General features: G+C 38.1%; 2 protein-coding genes across 11 annotated transcripts in view; one reads left to right on the forward strand and one right to left on the reverse strand.

Annotated features, from left to right (window-relative positions):
* Positions 1-18,091, forward strand: part of LOC107999525 (uncharacterized protein CG43867) — an 86,100-nt gene extending 68,009 nt beyond the window's left edge. For 4 of the 10 annotated variants that reach the window (XM_017059425.3, XM_017059432.3, XM_017059433.3 and 1 more), the window contains 19 exons: positions 2,480-2,542; positions 8,658-8,825; positions 9,097-9,282; positions 9,423-9,625; positions 10,131-10,362; positions 10,479-10,653; positions 10,741-10,977; positions 11,060-11,351; positions 11,433-11,706; positions 11,791-12,180; positions 12,269-12,487; positions 14,223-14,515; positions 14,589-14,922; positions 15,010-15,249; positions 15,326-15,462; positions 15,540-15,669; positions 15,732-15,941; positions 16,020-16,155; positions 16,264-18,091. In XM_017059425.3, coding sequence (XP_016914914.1) covers positions 2,480-2,542; positions 8,658-8,825; positions 9,097-9,282; positions 9,423-9,625; positions 10,131-10,362; positions 10,479-10,653; positions 10,741-10,977; positions 11,060-11,351; positions 11,433-11,706; positions 11,791-12,180; positions 12,269-12,487; positions 14,223-14,515; positions 14,589-14,922; positions 15,010-15,249; positions 15,326-15,462; positions 15,540-15,669; positions 15,732-15,941; positions 16,020-16,155; positions 16,264-16,328 — 3,984 coding nt within the window. In that variant the 3' untranslated portion in view covers positions 16,329-18,091. The remainder of the gene's footprint in view (positions 1-2,479; positions 2,543-8,657; positions 8,826-9,096; positions 9,283-9,422; positions 9,626-10,130; positions 10,363-10,478; positions 10,654-10,740; positions 10,978-11,059; positions 11,352-11,432; positions 11,707-11,790; positions 12,181-12,268; positions 12,488-14,222; positions 14,516-14,588; positions 14,923-15,009; positions 15,250-15,325; positions 15,463-15,539; positions 15,670-15,731; positions 15,942-16,019; positions 16,156-16,263) is intronic. The other 6 variants (XM_017059429.3, XM_062080128.1, XM_062080126.1 and 3 more) reach the window with 5 other exon arrangements.
* Positions 18,080-19,332, reverse strand: LOC107999493 (N-alpha-acetyltransferase 20). Its single transcript, XM_017059363.3, has 6 exons — positions 19,132-19,332; positions 18,980-19,004; positions 18,804-18,894; positions 18,575-18,704; positions 18,372-18,508; positions 18,080-18,293 (listed from the first exon to the last, which is right to left on the reverse strand). Exons 1-6 carry the CDS (start codon positions 19,182-19,184, stop codon positions 18,208-18,210), a joined length of 522 nt encoding a protein of 173 aa, XP_016914852.1. The 5' UTR covers positions 19,185-19,332; the 3' UTR covers positions 18,080-18,207.
* Between the last annotated feature and the right edge of the window lie 1,854 nt (positions 19,333-21,186).

Here is a 21,186-nt window from a genome sequence, read left to right on the forward strand (position 1 = left end):
CAGGTCCGATCAATTCGCGGTGAATCTTCTTTGTATTTCCACTCGAGGTATCCGGTGCTCGAGAGCGATTCGATTTGAATTCCAACGATACCGCGACGCACTCGACATCGAATACCACTCCGCGCAGACGTTTTCATTTGACCGTTCAGTCTGCTTCTTCTTTCTTTCTTTCCCTTCTTTCATCCTTCCTTGCCAACTGTCACCTGTTTCAACTCCAAGTACGCACGAATTCCCATAACGAATGCGTCTCTCTCGATAACGACTCTTGCCCGTACATCTTACTTTTAATCTACCACGCTTGAAAAACTTCTTTCTCGACTCGAAAGAATACACAAGCTTCTGCCTCAACCTGAGAAATTTAAGAGAAACTTGCTTTCTTTGGCTTTCGAACACGACATCACGACGAATCGCTTGATCTCGGTTCATTTTAGGGGTCATCTGTCGAAAGATCGAGGAGAAATTTCCCTTCGTTCCTGCTCGAGGGAATGAAGAAAGAAACATGGGCGAAACAGCGAGGCCACGATTTTCATAAGCCGTTATTGCCGAATCAGAGCGAGTCGAGGGAGAAAAGAGGGAGAGCTTAAGCGTTGACGACAGTTTGAGAGATTCTCCGGCATCCCGTTTGCGGCTAATGTACCCGTCCTTCGCCCTCCGTCGTAGACGTCCTTTCTTCTCGAGTCGAGCCGCGACTTTAACGCCAGAGGAAATCCGCGCCTCTCCCTCCCCCTCTTTTTTCCACGAATCCCCCTTTCCTACGTGTCTCGATACCACTTCCTTTCTTCCCTTCTTTCCCTCCTTTCATACCTCTCTTCACTCTCTCCCCTTTCTCTCTTCCCTCTCAACGCCAGATGCTACTAACCGTGCACCCTCCTGACGAGATCCTCCCGCGCTCGGCTGCCTGCTTTCTCTCCCGTCGTCGAGCCCGTCCTCGCGAACGACTGAATTCTCACGCACGACCAAGACCAGAAGGCCCGCGATCGAACGTCTCGTTCGACGCCCTTTGCCCGCGCCCTGCTCCCCGCCACCCCTGCTTGCGGTCGTTCGCGCCGCTCTGCCTTTCATCACCGGTGATTGGCAACCCTGCCGCGCTTATCCGTCCGTGGAAAACTCCCTGTTTCCCTCCATCTTTTGCCACAATTGTCGAGCCGCAGCCCCCGCTTTTCTATAAACTGGGCTATCTATTATTTCCCGATCGACCGTGATACGTCGTTAACACTTGTATGCATCGCCGACGCGTGCACTAAAGTATGCATTTCGAGCGGGCGGCTCGGATGGTTTCACGCGTTGTCAATTGTCGAGCTACGATGAATCGTTCTCTCGTTAGGTAGGCGGTGGGACGGCTGCGGGGTTGTTTGATCGGCGGCCTTGTTGTATAAACGCGCGTGTCGCGAGATAAATTTGGGAGAGGGGCGATGGAATTTTCGTCGAATAACGGGATTAATAAGTTTGGCTTTCGGTGTTGGCGGCACGCGCGTCGCGAAAACGACGCAGGCGTCGCCGTGGCCGGCGCGGTGATTAATTAAAACGGAGGTTAATATACGGGTCGAGGCGCGGGTTTAAGAGCAATTCATAGTGTCCCGGGGGTCAACCGCGGGATACTACTTTTTAGCCGACGGTGGAAAGAGCGAACGGGGGAGTCCGATTCTCCGCCTCGGTTTAATGGGCCGCCCTGCTAATTCCGGGGAGACTTAAATCACGGCCGCGTATCGAATGAATTGCCCATTATTTTTGCTAACAGTTGCCGCGGAGAGAAAACAGACCGACCTCGCACGACTCTTTTGGGACACCGAAGAGATCGAGTTTTCGCTAGCTCGTCCGTTTAATGCCACTTAAACTGGATGGATCGGGGTGGAAGACTCGAGGTGTTAGCGTTTAATTCGAATTTAGATTTGAATTTAGATTCGAGTATAAATTAGTTTAGTGGAAGAATCAATCGCCGGAGGAGAAACGTCGTCGGTTTACCGTTGAAGATTGGCAAACCACGGGAATATGTCCACGTCGTGGCGCAGGAGCGGCGCGTATCAATCTTTGACGGATCAAGCAAGTTTCGTGGTACCGCTTAAGTCCATGGTATCCATTAAACTCTCGTCAGCCAGGCATCCACCCATCGGGCTATGGACTCGAGCAAGTTTGATCGAAGTTTTCCCGCTGGAGGGAAAATTAGATGACGACGAGATACCGTCGTGGAATCTCTCCCTTCCCTTTCGCTTCTCGATATCTCGGATTATGAATATTTCATTTTTTTTCTCCCTCCCCCCTGTAAACGCGTCTATCGCGCTCTTTTTAAACCCAAAATCCAACATTTATACCGAAATAGATGCGTATACTTCGTCACGAGACGATTCGAGATTGGCGAGATTTGGAAGATCAAAAATATTGTTCTCGTCACATTGAAATTTAAATTAAAGAGAAAATTTACTACGATTTTTGATTGAAAAAAAGAAAAAGTTAGCTGATCTTTGTTTTCTTTTTTTTCCAGCTCTCGGAACTCGAGCAGCGAGTGTTGGAAGCGGAGGGTCGAGCCGACGAGGCGGAGGACAAGGTGAGAATAAATTACAATCGCCATCGTGGAGAGATCCCTCCTCCAGTTTTTCTTCGAGATACAACAACCGATCGTTCCTCTCGATTCTCGACTCGTTAGCGTTTCCTTGAGCTCGTAAATAGCAATTCAGGTCGATGAGAGAAATCTAAACGTTAGGAAATCGGTTCTGCCTGTCTGCTGCGATGTCGTTGTTCACGAGCAGCGTCCGATCGATTCCGTGTGTAAATGATCACGCCTGATGGCTATTAACGGGACGCTTGTGTCGCTCGGTTAACGCTCGGCCAACCAGCTCCAAGATACCAAGGATAAATAATTAATTTAGCGAGTGATAACGACGTCTTTCTATCGAGACCTTCCTTTCCCTTCGAAACGATTCGTCCCGGCCGCTCTCTATATATCCTTTGTTGCGTCGTAAATTGCGTGGTTGGAAGAATTCGTTTAAAAAATATCTATTTATTTTCTTTCGTAACGAAATTGCAAAGAAGGAGATCAATTCGTTTGATCGATCGAGGTATATAATGGAAACGCAGCAGTGCGGATATGTGGGTACCTTTGACATTTTTAAAATCTTTGCCCCCCGAGAAATTTCAAGTTCTATTTTGACGTGAAATTCAGCGAGCCAGCTTAATTAGAAGTTCGTGCATAAGTTGCGAAGTAGAATATCCATATTCAGGTAGAATTAACGTCGAGCTCTTACTACTTGATCCTCCATCTATCAGCGTGGACGAAAAATTAAATCTTTCCTCCCTTGGAGGGAGGGAGAGGGAGATTTATTTAAAAGGGCGCGTCTCTTCTATACCGTTTTTAGAAGAAGATTCAGCGATTATTCTCTTAAGCTTGTTTAAACATCGCAATGAACTTGAACGAGGAGCCGAAACATTGGAAAATTCCACGAAAAATATCATCGATACTGCTGTGTTACCGACCAGGGAATTCTCTATTCGGAGGGTGAAAAACCAGACCAAGCAGACCTATCGTCTCCACCGAGTTCCTCATCGATTTTCTCCCCCGACCTTGCACCCCCATCGCTTGCCCTTTACCGACGGATACCGGAATTTCGCATACGCGATGCGACCCTGACTTTGTACCAACAGTAGGCAATTTCTCTTTCGTACTTCGCCATCTTTCTTTTTACACGCGCTGCTCGATCGAACGAGTCCGCTCTCATCGATCCGTACCCACCATTTTCGACCAATTCCTCTCTTGCGTTCTCGAGGGGAACGATTCGAAACGTTATCCACGGAGCGTGCAACCTTGCCCTTTTATATTCTCTTATATTCGGCTCTTTGAACCGATTTCAAATTCATTTAATCTCCTTGTTAAAAAACAATCCTTCCTTTCCTCGATTTCCAAAGTGTATACGCGAATTTATATATTTCGGGAGGAGAGGAGGAGAGGGAAGTTTACTACTCTCCGGTAGCAAAGAAAATGGGGAAAGTGAAAGTTCGGTCGGTACACCGGAAGATCCGGGTGTCAGGGCGCATGTTACGTCGCATTGATTTTTGCTGGTTGGCGAGAAGAAGACGAGGGGGAGGGGAGGGTGGCACGGGGACGGGAGAAAGACGACCAGCTGGGACTGGTGATGGACAAACGAGGAGGGAGCATGGAGAGGGCAAAGAGAGAGAGAAAGAGAAAGAGGAGGCGACAATATGGCCGTAAGACCGGCCGGCAACACGGTCGTTTTGTTATGACCTCGAAATTCGGGGGGGAAAAAGTCGGGCGTTGGTGATCCACGTGCATCCGCGGCCGGTGCGTACCGCCGACAGATATCTCGCGATCGTCGTTGGCTCTCTCGATCCTTGCTCTCTGCCAACTCTCTCGATCGCGACGGGGAGGAGGATCGCGACCGGGGCAGCGGCGTCGACCAACCACCGCGTTCACGAGAATTATGGAGGCCGGCAGGTGACACCGATGAAAGGTAAACCTGTCACGACACGCTGTGTCCACGCTATATTCTTCCACTCTCTCATCGATTTTGTTTTAGTTTTTGGTAGTTAGCGCCTTCGAGGCATCGATTGACGTGTACACTTGTCGCTTGCCTCTGTTCTTCATCGTTCCGTTTCGTTTTGTTCGATTACGTATTTTTCTCTCGCTTTCCTGATGCCGTACACAGGTGTACGTTTAATGTATCGCGTAAGTGAGAATTCTTAACGAACACCGATATATCCGTCGATCAGTAAAGCAATTTTGCTTAGCGAGGGAGGATGATAAAGATAAATTGGTCCATAAGGGCGGAGCAAAGTCGACGACGACTCTTCGATTCTCGGTATCGAAAGTTTAACGAGAAGGGTCACGCGAAGTGTTTGTGTTTGATCAGGATTGAATCGAAGACGGGATCGAGACAAGTGTGAGTGGACACAAAGTGTCGGAAGGGAAGAGACAAGAGACGAGGAGGGGCTTGGAGGACGCGGGTCGACTTAACGACCCGCTTTGACGGGACGTGTCGCGTATAGAATTGGCTTAACGCCAATTCATGAGTAATCCTCGTTTCCCGTGAGCACCCGCGCACCAAACAAAATAAAGGTACGCGCACCCGTCCCTTTCTTTCTTCCCCGCGCACGGTTCCTTTAAATATTTCAAAGCGTTCGTGGCGCCGGACCCGTTCCAATCTTGCACTTTCTTCTCCCCCTTCGATCTCCTCCAGCCTTTGAGCCGTCTTCTTATGACCCATCGCGGACACGTAACTTTCTCTTGCGATTCGGATCGCTTAACCCTTCCTTCTTACACGTTTCTTCTATTATGTAATCTTAGAACGAGAAAATGCGCTCTCGAGAATTATTCTTCGTGCGTTTGAGAACGAAAGTTCTAGTCCGTAGTAAAAATAAGAGAAGAGCTCGGCAGAATTTCACTTTCGATTAAAATTGAAGATAGTTTATCTTTCAAATATTTCTCTCGACACCGAATTTTCATTTGGCTTTACCCCGAAAATTCTTCAATCTTCTCCGTCATTCACAATTCCTCATTAACGCGAAAATGTGCTCGTTACAATGTCGAGCCCTTCGGTCTCGACTGCGTATTTCTCACGCGTTCGTCGGTCGTTGATCCATTTAAGCCAACCGCGGTCGTCTGTTCCCTTTTTTCTTTTTCTTCTTTTTGTTTTCTCTCTCTTTCTCGTCTCCCCCGAACGAACGCAGCTGAATGAATGTTTCTGCGTGTATACGTGCACGTTGCACGGGTTGCTTTTGGCGGGAAGCCAGCCATAATTCGACGATGCACCCGTGAGAGGTGATACCGCTTTGTCGCGTGTACGCGCACGTGCGCCGAGCCACCGTGAAAAGATAAGGGGACCAGCCTCTCCAATGGAACCCTTCTGTTCCCCAGCGCGCCCCCTTCGTGAAAAAAAAAAAAGAAAGAAAGGAAAAAAACAAAGTGGCCTTTTCTGGCCATTGAACCGCACTCCAAGAGGACCTATCCTCCATCCAGAGAAACGCTCGGGATTCGAATCGTTGGATGCATCTAATGCATCTATGAAATCTGATATTCCCTCCGAAGATTTCGATCCAAGAATATCATCGTGATCCGGGAGGAAATAAAAAAGAACGTGAGAATAATTGAATGGCGTTAGAAGGTGGTACGAAGGAGGTGTATGAGATCGGCACATGAGATTCGATTATTCTGCTCGGGGAGTTATTTCTAGGCGTTATTTCGCTTTCAAGTGGCGAAACGAATCGATAAATCTTTCGGAACGTGTTTTGCTCAAGAAATCGTTCGATCGAATGACTCGGTGTCGTTGTCTCTGAATTAAACAGAGCTTCCAAGTTTATTTCCCCCCTTTCGAAAGTCTTTTGAAATTCACCGAGTTGGACGAAAAAGACACGGTCGATTTCGCAGTTCGTTTAATTTGTCGAATCCTTAATATATTCCCAACTGCACACCTTTCATCCACATTCATCCCTTTAAAATTGGAAGAAAAATTCGATCGATCCTTAGGATCAATTTTACAATATCTCAATCGTATGATATCTCTCTCCATCCCGAGTGTGATAACTTTCGTACGTAAATCTCGATTTGAAAAAAAAAAAAATTCGACGATCTTCCTTCTTTCTTCCTTTCTTCCTTTTCTTTCGTTCGCGATTCTACTCGAATCAACGGACGTGAAAAAGTCCATTGGTCGGAAAACTCGTCCCTCCCATAGAGGAGGCGGCCTAGCAATCCCTACAAGACTCGTCTCGTGAACGATCGTTCATCGTAGAAACGTGTCGCGTGGCGAGGAGGAGCGAGCGCAGGCCTGCGAGATACAAACGCGGAGCAGATCGATAAATCTGAAGAACGTGGCCGTGCAACGTGGCCGCGATCGGATCGTCGGTTAGTTCTCCCCGGCCTGTTGGAGGCTGGTGCCGTATCCGGCGGATGAGATCCGAAGAGAGGAGGCCGTCTGTCGTCGACTGTCGGCCCGTGACGTTACTCGCCCCAAGGGTGGCGAGTGTGCACGCACCAGGGCCGAATTCTGTCATTGGCTGTGAGCCAAGAACGTGACTCATCGGGCGCAGGAAAGGCCCGTACAGTTTACGCGCATTGGTTTCGTTCAGTGCGGTTCGATCATCGACGGCGCGAGCAAGTAGTAACAATCTTCCTCCCCATCCCTTCGCGCATCCCCCGAGAAGAGGCTGGCTGCGATTATATATTGCAGCTGGGAAGGGAAATCTCGCGGCTGGTCCTGTCCTCTCGTCCTCGTGTGTGGGAGTGTCCTCGAGAATCGTGGGAGAGCCCTCGAGAGGAGAAGAAAGAACAAAGGATTTAAGAAAGGTCGTTGGTCGATTATCTCATCGATCGATTATCATGGCCACTTATCGTAGCTCGGGTAAGGGGATCATAGATCTTTTAAACGATCTCTTTGTAAAAGGGGATAATTAAAATCCGGCCGATTTCTTTGGAAAAGTTTGCGAGGAGGAAAAATAGTGCGAATATAACTCGATTCATTTCGCGTGTGATGGTTTTTAATTGTACGAAGCGATGCGGCACGTGGGCTGATAGATGCAATTTACAGTGATACAATACGTGTTTGTGTGTGTGTGTATGTGCGAAAGACCGAAGAATGTCGAGATATCTGGGAAGATAATTCGATGGAATGACGGTGCTATTAATATAATGCTCTGCCAGCGTTGTCTCGCTGTCGCGTCTCAGCTTTGTTACTCGTCGTGCGAAACAGTTGCAACTCTTGCTTCGATCGTTATCCTAGTATTATTAAAGATACAAAATTCGTCGTGTCTTTTTATTCTATCTTTTTTTTCTTTCTTTCTTTCTTTCTTTCTTTCTTTTTTCGTTCATTTTCCACATCTTTGATCTCCTTTAATTTTTTTAAATTAATGTAAGAAAATTAGAAGACAGAATCGAGGCTTGATGAAACCGCGGTTCTTGACTCGGTGAACAAGGACGACAATGAAAACGCGGAGGGTGATCGATATGACTCGCGGAGCACATGCACTCACACGCGGTGCAAGGAGGAAAACATTGGGCCAGAGGATTTCTACGTTGGCGTATTGATTTTCTCGATATCGTTCTCTATCTCTCTCGTTTCACCACCGGTTTACCGGACGTACAGAGTGCAGCGCTTACGTATCCACATTGTGTAAACGTGAATATCGATTTTTGACAGCTGCTGCGAAACGAGCACTGCCATCATCGTGCCAGAAAAGGGGCGCACGAGGTCCACACGCAACTCGCATACTCTCTCTCTCTCTCTTTCTCTCTCTTCCTTTCTCGTTCTCCCACTCTCTCCACTCGCTTTGTCATCGCTGTTTACTCGACGATCTCACGCCACGCGTCTCCTCGACTGCCATGCTTCTTCGATCCTACCGGAAGCGTGGTACGCTCGCGTGACGCTTTTCGAGCCGAAACGAAATTCATAGAATTCGTTTTTCCAGTTGGAAAGTAGTCTGTTCCAGAGACAATTTTATGGATACGGGTCGATGCGTGGCTTAATTTCGAATCGAAAGAGAGGAAGGGAAGTAGAAACGGGAGTAGAGATTATAATCGTGAATTAAAAAATGAAACTTAGATAGGACGATCTGTAAAAATGAGATTTGGTACAAGATCGTAAGATAAATAAATTTGAAATGGATGATCAATTGGTAGAATAACGATTGAACGATAATACGTGGAATATCCGTTGCAGGTACGGATGATGGAGGAGCGGCTAGTGAAGGGTGAATATTGCTTGAGCACATCCGGCGTTGGTTCTCCACCGCATTCGCTGCCGTCGACTTCCGGTACGCAGAATGACAAGATCGAGGATGTCCATTGTGCTTGTATCTCGAAGCTAGAGACACAGGTCGAGGAGCAGGTAACGAATGAAAAGGATTGGAATCGAATGTTTTTTTCTACGAAGAAAAACAAGAAATTGGAAATCCCCCCTCGATTCTCGATAACGTCATCCCGTTACTTTTCCTTCCGAGAATTCGCCGAGCGGATCTCGTTTCACGTGCTATTTTGCAGAATAAGTGTTCCGATAACGTGTCGCATTGCGTCACGAGGAATGTGATAAAACGATTCACCGTATCAAATCTCGGACGAGATAAATCGACGATTTGCGAATGATAATTATTACTTTGCAGAGGCAGTTGCGGCTTCAAGACGCGAGGCAGGTCGAGGCGAAAGCCGCGAGAATAAAAGAATGGGTGACTAATAAGCTGAGGGAATTGGAACAGCAAAACCAGCATCTAAGGGAACAGAATAACAAGTGCAACCAACAGCTGGAGTTACTGAGAAATCACATAACCAACATTGGCCTGAAACCACCTGTAAATTTTTTATTTCTTTTATATCTTGTCGATTTTTCAAACTTCAAAAATCTTTTTCAAAAAAAAGTAAAAGTAAAATAATTTCTTTTTTCCGAAAAGATACGTACCTTTCTGAAAAAAAAAAATCTATTCCGTTCCAGGCCCCCACGAGAGCGTCTCTGTCTCTGGAAGTAGACCCGACGTTGCGCAGACGGTCGGAGAGCTTGGAGGGAACACCACAAGCTATACCGGAAAGCGTGCAGAGCTCTGTAGCGGAACCACAAGCCGGCACCAAGCACCGAAGACACCTATCCGCTTGCGGAACTATACAACGAGGAATTACAACCACGAATATGGACTCAAGGTAGAATCTCGTCGCGACGCTTCGCGCTTCATACTTGTTATATACTTATTATACTTTGATACCTATGTACATGTACACCTCGCCGCTTGTTCTCGTGATTCTTTCGCTTCTGCTTGCGCGTCGTTTATCGGCTTTTAACGTCGCGTAAATGTGTCTCGATTCTCCTTGGGAGGTCTCACGACGTGATAGCGGCGCCCGACTCTCGAAATTGTGGTACCCTGTAACGTCCTGAGACTTCCTGCGGGGATCTGTCGACCCACTTTGTCCTCCCGCGTCGCCTTCGAATATTTAGAGCTTTTTCTTCTTCTTCTTCTTCTTCTTCTTTTTATATGTACACATATATATATATATAAAAATATGTGATTGCATTCATTTTTCTCTTCTCATTGGCACGAGCCTATATTGTTACGGGCTTATTGCTGATCGGTATATTTTTATCGAAGTGATTTGAATGCGGTTGAATTAGTTCCGTGTTTTATTGCTTCCCGTTCTTTTTCCATTCTAGCTTATTGTCGGAAGAACTCGCTGCGGCGGTAGAAAATTTGGTGATGTTGCCGAATATACCTGGAGTCTCGGAGACGAGCAGAGACAGCGGAAGTTCGGAGGCCATTCACGATTACGCGGAGATTTATACACCGAGCAGAGAAGGGATGAATTGGGCTCAAAGCGCGCAAGGTCCTCGACCGCCTACCCCGCCTCTGCACCGATTTCCCAGTTGGGAGGCAAAGATATATCAAGTAAAGGATCGTTTTATACTTCGTATATTGCGAAATGAATAACGAGCTTTGCAAGAAAACGAAATTATCATAATATGTAAGAAAACAAATTCGTATTTTGCAAATTCATATTATAGGTAGCGGATGGTGGGCTTGGCATCGGTCCACCTACGAACGAGGAATCCGCACCTTCCACGATGACCAATACGACCAGCTCGTCGAAACATTCCCAAGCGACAGGGCACAACTTGACTGCCCACAATTCTCAAGGCTATTGCGACATTTCAGTTCCGGTCTACGCAACGGTCAAGGGTAAATCTCTATTATCTTTTACTCGAGTAATGTTAATTTTCAAAGATCAAGTCTTTTTTTATGTACTTTTTTGATTTTTTTGACTAGGGCGAGCCAGTCAAATTAGATCCATGCCTTTCGGCGACAGTTCTGACGACAGTTCGGATGGCGAAGAGCATCCTAATCAAACGGAAACCAATACAAGGATCACCAACAGTTCATCGGACAACACAGACTCGTCACTTGGTAGCGGAAGTAGTCCGTCGAAGAGCGTTAAAACTACCAGCAGTCTTAGTCCCGCCAAAAGAAGCTCCAGCGGTTCTCCTAGCAAAAGCGTGAAACGTGGTAAGCATTTCAAATGTTATCCACAATTTTTAAAAATTTTTCATTTGGACATCCGACAATTTGGAGATTATCCCGCTTTTAGACACCTCTCTGGAATCTGGTTTATCGGAAGATTATGCGATACCTCCTGATGCTCTTAGCTCTACCTCCCTTGAATCTAGCATGCCTAGTTTGTTAATGCGAGTCTCTGGTGAGAGTCCAAAACGGCAAGAATCGTTGGAAAAGACAGGTCATCTCGCAAAACTCGGTGGTAAATTGAAAACTTGGAGGAAAAGATGGTTCGTGTTGAAGAATGGAGTGCTCACATATTGGAAAAGCCAAAACGATGTAAATCGAAAGCCTCAAGGTCAAATTGTGCTGGATGAAGTGTGCAGGTAATTATTCAAATATTCCTATTTTACTTTTTTTAATATTAATGTTATATAGATGAATAAATAATGTGACTTTTTCAATAGGATAAATAGGGCGGAAGGTGCGGCCACGTTTGAAATAGCAACGGGCAAGAAAACGTATTATTTAACGGCAGATTGTATCGCGACGATGGAAGATTGGATAAGAGTTTTACAAAACGTACAAAGGCGAAATGCAACGAAACTTTTGCTCAGCAAAGAAGATAATAAGCCTACGATACAGGGATGGTTGACGAAAGTGAAGAACGGGCACGCTAAGAAATGCTGGTGCGTCCTCATCGGAAAAATGTTCCTTTACTTTAAGTGCCCTAATGATACGGTAAGCCATCGATTTTTAAGAACCTGTCATTTAAAAATAAATTATATAAATATTAACGATCCTTCTATTCTATTTTGCTTTTAGAATCCTATTGGACAAATAAATATGAGAGATGCTAGAGTGGAAGAGGTTGAACACGTGTCCGACAGTGATAGCGAGGAAAGGGACGCTGAATGTCCGCATGAAAGAACGATCGGCATTTTTCCTACTCATCAAGGCCCTACATACTTGTTGATGCCCCATAAGCAAGATAAAGACAATTGGTTATATCACTTGACGGTGGTATCCGGAGGTGGACCTAACGCAGGAACTCAATACGAGCAATTAGTGCAAAGATTGATGGAAACCGACGGGGATCCTAGTTGTGTACTTTGGAGACACCCATTGTTACTACACACAAAAGAAAATATCACTAGTCCACTGACTAGTTTGACGTCCGAAGCCTTGCAAACTGAAGCCATCAAGCTTTTCAAGGTAAACGTGTATAATTTAAGAATATCATATATCGATAATGTGTTACATATAGGGAAAAATTATGAAATCGATATTTTTGTCTCTTTAGGCTTGTCAATTGTTCATGTCGGTGGCAGTAGAACAAGCAGGCATAGACTACCATGTGGTATTAGCGCAAAACGCATTGCAACAATGTATAGACCAGCCTGAACTACAATCTGAATTCATATGTGCATTGGTAAAGCAGACAAGTCGTCACACTCAACACCGTTTGGGCGTACAGGTAAAAAAGGCCGCCAGACTTGTGTCGCTGGGTACTGCGCGCGTTGTAAGTCCTGCTTATTGTTTAACAAACACTCTGAACCCTGTACCATTTTTACAGCCGACGTATATATATCGCGTAATATATAATAAATTTTTTATCTATTGGCCGTAATGTTATCATTAATAGGGATTTTAAATTTACCATATATTTCAAAAATATTTTCTTCCAAAAAAATAATTAAAATTGGATATATTGGATTTCTGAGAATCAAAAGAAATGGTACATCGGGTACGCTTAGTCAAGTATTATACAAAATAATCTCATTAAAATAGCGGTGAACTGTTTAGTTATATTTCTTTATTCTTTTTTTCTTTTTACAAGGTAATTAACTCATAATTAATAATTAATAAAACTAGTTGTTTATTTTTAAAACCAATACGTATTAATGACAATATTAATAATGATAATAATAACAATAACAATAATAACAATAACAATAACAATAACAACAACAACAAGAGCAATAATAATAATAATACTTGACAAAGTATTTAACAAAGAATGATTTTAGTTTTAACATTCATTCACATTTCATTTTCATTTGCTGCTTTACATGTGCTCTTCCTAGGCTATTCTAAAATCGCATGCATTTTTTTCGATTCTTGTTTTTTTTTTTTTTTTTTTTCTCCATAGAACATCGTCATGTTAAGTTTGTTTTATTTTTATTGTGTATAATATTTATACATGATACCCGATCACCTTGTACCCTGATGCCCTATCATGTGAGCCGAACATATTTCGACAATTCATTCCTCTCATAGAAAGAATCAATTAAACTCGATATTTCATCAATCATACTTTATCATCGATGCATTATCGGTTGATTAAATCATTAATAAAATAAAAGTAACGTATGAACTTTCGGAACTTGTCAAAATACGTTCTGTGGCACACACATTTGCAGAATGGTATGTTGGTGTACATAAAAAACCACACACAGAAAAACATCTTTTTACTAGATTGATTTTTTGTTTCTTTTTCCGTACGTTTTTTTGCTCGATAGCTCATTACAAAATATTCTCTGTTTTTTGAATGCTGCTTAGAAAAATTAGTCTTTGATTATCTGGTCATTAACGGTTATTTAAGAAAAGTAATCTAAAGAAGAAAAAGAAAAGAAAAGAACAGTAACATTTAAAAACTCCTTACAGATTCGAACATCAGATAGAACGCGATTAGATCGATGATTTCAGAAATTATTGTGTCGTTAAGTACAGCTTCGAAAATATTACAAAGGAGAAATTTTAATTCATTCGTGACAAACGAATGAGAAAAAAATAGTTTCGAGCTGTAAGGTAGACTCACATGGCCTAAAAAAATACAAAAGCGCTTCTTTCATCCACATTTCTTTTAATTCATTCGACTTATTACAGTTCATGCGTTTTATGTGATTAACATACATAGAGTTATGCGTTAATCAGTCCGATTTCGATTGCTTACATACTAACAGGCATTATATTATGACGTGTAACGAATAGAGTGTTTCATCAAATCTAAAAATATTCAAATATTTGTGCCGAAAATTCCTCGTATAATTTAAGATGGATATTAAGAAATCGATGAGCTGCAAAACTGCAAAGTTTTTCAAAATACATTTCCTTGATTGTCCTGATAAAATAAAGAAAGCAATGAACGAGGACAATGGAGCGCGATTTATTAAAAAGAAAGAAGAAAAAAAAAAGTAGTAGATTAGGTCTGGTTCAATCCAGGGATATAGTAGTATGCCAGCATACCATTACAGCAGCTCCTTCTCTGCGCCACGCAATCGCTGTTCACCTGCGATACGCAAAGTCCCGCGGCAAATGGCAGCGGTGAAAATGCGGACGCACAATCGACGGCCTCCACTTCTCACAGTCCTCCGCTCATGCAGGGCCATTCGACTTCTACGATTTTGGACTGCAAAACTAATCCCGCCCAGTACGTTCTTATCCAGGGATGGCAGCTGCTCGCGCTTGCCGTTTCTCTATTCCTACCAAGAAATAACCGATTACTCTGGTACCTGAAGTTACACTTGCAAAGAAATGCGGATACCAAGTAAGCGCATTTAATTACAATTTCTAAAATTTTAATTAATTTTGAATATAATTGAATACATAAATTCTGTTAGAACGGAATGCGGCAAATATGCAGCTTACTGTGAAAGAGCATTGGAAAGAACGCTTCAAAATGGTGGAAGAGAGGTGAAGCCTTCGAGAATGGAAGTTCTATCGATATTAATGAAAAATCCTTACCACCATTCCTTGCCACACGCGATACCAGTTCATTTTTTGAATGGCACGTATCAGGTTGTAAGCTTTGATGGTAGCACAACAATAGAAGAATTTCTAAACACTTTAAATCAAGAAATTGGTTGCCGAGACGTTCATCAATCAGGTTTCACGTTATTCAGTGACGATCCGATTGAAAAAGATCTTGAACACTTCATTGATCTTCAAGCAAAAGTATGCACTTCAAAAGAATTCGTAAATTAGAAATAAGAATTAATAATAAAAGAAAATATTTTTACACGCTAATTTTTATCATTTCAGCTTTGTGATATAATCTCCAAGTGGGAAACTGCATTGAGAGAAAAGGGTTCGGGAAAATTCGAAAATACCAGAGTAATACAATTAACGTATAAATCGCGATGTTATTGGAGACAGGCAGCTAAAATGGAAACCGATAGAGAGAGACTTCTTCTTTGTTATCAAGTAAATCAACAAGTCGTACAAGGCAAATTTCCGGTAAATCGAGAACTTGCATTTGAACTTGCGTCATTAATGGCACAGGTAAAATTACAAATCCTTTAAAATAATAATAATTTTTTTAATGAAAATATAATCATACAATGATTAAACGCTACAGATCGATTTTGGAGAATATAACAATGACAAAGCTCGAGGGAGTGGTCCAGGAAGTAATCCCCATCATTTGGTGCTTCAAGCTTTGGACAAATTTTATCCCGTACGATATCGAACAAATATTACTGCCGAACAGTTGAGGCAAGTATTTTCTAAATTAAAAGAAATTATTAATAAGTATTATTTATATTTAAAATTGTGGATTTTTATTGTTGCAGAGAATTGCAAGAGAAATTGCAAGAAAAGTGGCTTGCATTAAAAGGTCGCAGTGTATTAGATTGTGTACGCATATATCTAACTTGCACTAGAAAATGGCCTTTCTTTGGAGCTACACTGTATCAAGCAAAGGTTAGTAATATTTAAAAAAAAAAAAAAAAAAAAAAAAAATTATTTAAATACGTTTGTCTCAGTTGAAGCAAACTGAACCAATAACCGTATGGATAGCTGTTTCCGAAGATAGTGTTACACTATTAGAATTGCAAACAATGGCAGTGATGTGCCGTTACAATTATGCGAATATAGTTACATTTGGAGGATGTTTGGATGATTTTATGCTGGTTGCTTGCTCTGATGAAGGTGCAGCTGAACAGAAACTCTTATTTGCACTTTCGAAACCTAAGGTATATCGAAACTAAAAATCAAATTTAAAAAATCAAATTTCTAAATATTAAAAATATTATTTGATTATATTTGTGCAGATTTTGGAGATAACATTATTAATTGCTGATTATATGAATGCCTTGGGACACACTTTACCTGGTACTCCACAAATGAATACGTTAACTCGTAATGGATCTCATAGATCCATAAAATCAACCCTACGACCCACAACTGGTTTGTAAAAATATATTTATAAAAAAAAAATATATATATAATTCTATATTTTATATATTTTGTTTTTTTATTTTTTATTTTTTATTGATGAAATGAAAATTAAATTAGGTTCAGGCTGTCTTCCAACGCAACCAGATATTTTAAAATCTACACCAGATCACCAAAGACCTTAAAAAAAGACTGGTCAATGGGGAAAAAAGCAGGGGAATACAGCACTTGATTCATGAAAGTCTGATCCTATCATGGCACTAACTTTATACTCGAAGATACTACAAGCTGTATTATAAAAATCCGCGTAACGATATTCTGGACGACACTCAGCAACATGTGCGCTGTAGTTGATTTTAGTTGCGTTTTGTGTAAATTAGAAATGATGCTTGATAAACATTTCTGTGTACATACCTGACAGCATGCAAAACTTTGTGGTCCACGTTGCGTTGATTTGAACGTGGGTGACTGAAATTAATCGAAAACGATTTGCAACACTGCCTAAGTAAATTAGTATATCTAAAATTACATCGAATAGTTTCATTGAAAAAGCTAAAGCATTGTGCTGAAACTTTTTGCTACCGTATTTATATACCAAATTCAAAACATTTAGCGTAAGATAACTAAACAGAAGTGGTGTATTACATATGTATATAATTAATCAGAGTTACTGAATGTTTAGAAGTCTAGCACTGTCTAGAACTTATGCAGCGATACCTTTGTGTTTAATATAAGATTATATCGACGAAATTTTTATTTTTTGCCAAATTAATTGCAATACAATGAGCTGCAATTAATTTGCAGCTATAAACAAAAAAAACATAAAAATATAAAAATTTTCAGATTTTTAATGTTTTATTTAAAATAACTGTACTTACTATAATTGTATATTTATATACAATACCTCGATTATATTATTCATACAATGATCTGTTTTAATTCTAAAAATATCATATAATCTTTTATTGCATCTATTAATTATTTTTTATATATTTTACAACTTTTAATTTCAAAAAATAGTAGGAAGAGTAAGTACAGATAATATTAAATGTAAATCTAATTGAATTAAAGCTCAATCAAAAAAAAAATTTTTCATCAGAAAGTGACATATAGAACATATTATCATATTATTTTGATAACAGCTAGTCTTATATTTTATATTTATTTAATGTTTAAACAAATAAGTTTGTTTTATAAGAACATGACCAAATAGATGTAATGGGAACGCGTTTTTTTTAAATAATTAATATCGTTCCTGCGATAACATATGTGCAACATTTTTGTACCAATTAAATAATAATCCCTTCATATATAGAAGTTTTGTACTTGCTTGATGGTGTCCTACATAACTAGCAAATGTCTTCCTTCTCTTTAGTATCCAGAAATAAATAAAAGTTGAAAGTAGGGCTTTCGTGCAATATGTACAAGACTTCTATACTTTTATAATTCCTGAGATAGGCTGATATGACTGTGCCTCTCTGAGCAGTATAGACAAAGTAATTTTATGCACGGCTTTGTTTAGCGCATTGAAGATTTATATAAAATAAGAAACGATCGAACCTCAGATTACTGGGAGCAGTACAAAGATATGCAAGAACGACATTTTGTCTTTAATTTTTATAATACGCAATGAAATGCTATCATTTAGGTGCTTAGCACCTTTGTATTATGATACAGTAAAAAAGAGTCATTGATCTGTAAATATCACTTAGATTTAAGTTTCTAAATATAATAGAATGAAAAAATGGCAGCTGATAAAGGCTACAATCGTAGAAATTTCCTGCGATCGTTTGGCTGCTATGGAATATTCTACTGAGCCTACCATCTTATATTTCTATTTATTATTTATTCGCATAAAACGATGCATAAAGGCACGAGCGGTATACGCGAAAAGCATTGTACTATTGTACAGGAAAAGAAATAAACTGCTCGGATCTATACTTTAAAAGACTATTTATTTATTTTACATATTATATTAAAAACTTTATCACAATAATATTTCTTAAATTTCCCATAAACCATAATTTAATTTATATTAAGTCCATAATAATATATTTACATTATTCAGTCTATTTCTTCAGGTCTTACAGGATGAGTTAATGGTATTACTGATTTTTTCTTTACATCTCTAGATAGTGCTTTTCTCATATCTAAAATAAAAATATATAAAATATTTAATTTATAGTATTTAAATAAATATTTTATAAAAAAAGTAATATTTTATATACCAAAAGCATCTTCATCTGGATTTCCATTATAATATTCTAAAACAGTTCTATATACAATATATCCCAATTGCTGATACATTTTTATTGCTACTTTATTACTGACTCTTACAAAGAGATCTACAAAATATGCTTGTTTCCTAAAATAATAATAACATATATATTAAAATACAAAATATATATTAACAATTTTTCATTCAACTTACTTTTCTGAAACCTTCTCTAAAAATTCTATTAACATTGCAGCTAAACCTAATCTTCTATAATTAGGTGAAACTGTAAGAGCTGTTATATGACCATGCCAATTTTCCCCTTGTCCTTCTGCTTTTCCCATAACTTCAATATTAAAAAAAAAATTTGTCTTACGTATTCAATATTTATAGTTTAAATATATATATATAAAATGTTTATTTATTTAATATAAAAAAGTCTTACTATAACCCATAATTTCTCCACTTGGTGATTCCGCTACTTGAAAATATTCTGGCCAATGTGCTAGATAATATGTATAAAAAGAAAGTCCATACTATAAAATTTAAAATTAAGAAAAATATATATAAATATATAGTTAAATAGTAATCACATTAGAACGTAAAATATTTAAAGGATACTGTTTCCGTTAGAGGATCTAAATTTCTATAAAAAGTAAAAATTTCATAAAAAATAAAATTATTAAAATAATTAGTAAATAATACTTTGTATTTATTATCTCATGTTTAGGTTAAAAGTTTACTAATAGACAGACAAATATTTTAATACTCACACATTGTTAAATTTGAATAAATCATTACATGTAAAAGGTCTAAGGGTTGTCATGTTTTAAAAATTATGAAAAATTAAATAAATAAATGTAATTTAATATGAAGTCACTATCAATTCCAAACTCAGTCACATAAATATATCTAACGTAATTTACTCGTTTAACGCTAAAAGTCGCCACTGCATCACTGGGAAATTTCAAAATTTTAAATTTTTCTTGAACTACATATAAATTGATAAATATTAATAAAAATAACAAAAATAATATAAATGTAAGTAGATATATATATGTTTCTTTTCTAGTATACTAACACATATATAATAAAAAGTAATATAAAAAAACTTTCGCATACAATTCGAAAATTTTAATTTTATTAAAATTCTTATAAGAAAAAGATACAAGCAAAGTATTTTTGTAAAATTTAGAGAACTTAAACTAAGTTATTTTATTACATTTGTGTTTTTATATAATATACTAAATATAATATAGTGAATATTAATATACAATCATGTTTAAGATGCAATCAAAAACATGTCAAATTGAATAAATAATTTTACGATAAAAATATAAAATATAATATTTCTGCATTGAACAAAAACGATCTAACTTTACTTTGAGCATTAAGCGTATCTTCTTCACGAATATTAAAAATTTATTATGGTTTTATTTTGAGAAAGTATTATTCACTAGTTAAATCTTTTTTTTTAATTATATATATTTTAAAAAATTTGTTGCAACAAATATGAAATCAAAACTTCCAATCTTTTACATAAGATAAAGGTAAAGTACTAAATAAAATCTATTAATATAAGATACAAATATTAGCATACTATAAAATTATAATATTTTACAATTTTTGAATACCATTAACATTTTAAGAAAAAAATATAACATTTTGAATTATTATTTAAATATAAAATATTATATATATATATTCAAATAATGAAAAATATACTTCAATATATAACAATAATAAAATTATTTTTTAAAATATAATATATATGAATAATAATAGTCTTTTATAAAAATATCCTTATGAGAGCAATTAATGACAAAAATTAAAGCACAACCAAACACAACCAGGTTTTCATTTTCGTTTTATATTACTCTGTACTAAAATGTTCTGTTAAAAAAATATGTCGTATAAAATATAACAATTTTTAACATGCTCTATAATTAATACACAAAAACAAATATTTAATACAATAATCATAAAATTATAAATGTATTTTCTAATAAATACATTGTGTTTTTAATCATACCATTTCATATTATTGAAAATATATGAAATATATGAAATTTGATATTTTAACTTTTTATATGAAATGTACATATGTTGTATTTTAAATCTAATATAGCTAAATATTTTAAAAATATTGGCTCTTATAACAGAGTAAATATTATTATGCAATTAGCATTATTTTATTTTCTTTATAGATTCTTAGATTTAAATAAAAATATTAATCGCAATTAAATATTAGCAAAATCTTAATGTATATTCTTGTAATATTTTAAACGAATTATTTATTTTTAATTGAGTAATTTTAAATGCATTGCAATTTTGATCATCCAAAAACATAAATTTTATTTACAAATTTAATAATTTTTTATAATATAATTGATAATATATTTAGGATTTTGTTTTATTAGGATATTGTTTTTAAAATTCTCAACCAAGACTAGAACTATTTTATCATAGTATAAAATATTTGTTTAAAAAAACAATAATATTAGTTTACTAGTTTATCAAGTAAAAATGCATTTGTATATAACTAAAAAAAAAACAGAAATTATTGAATTTGCAAATAATTTTTTGATTTGATTTTTTTCTTGCTCTCTATTTATAAATGATTTGCTTGCTTTGACATATGTCTATATATTTTTATATTAAATGCTAATATCAAGAAATATTATAAATATTCACGTGTTTCATTGTCACAATATTTTTTTTATATAAATTTATTTGAAACTTCCATGTTTTTTTAATATAACTATATATTATGTAAAATTAATATCCCCTTAAATAAATCTACACCTATTATTTGATATCTTTTTTTA

The sequence above is a fragment of the Apis cerana genome, linkage group LG10 (genome assembly GCF_029169275.1).
Source record: "Apis cerana isolate GH-2021 linkage group LG10, AcerK_1.0, whole genome shotgun sequence".
In the NCBI taxonomy this organism is placed as follows: domain Eukaryota; kingdom Metazoa; phylum Arthropoda; class Insecta; order Hymenoptera; family Apidae; genus Apis; species Apis cerana.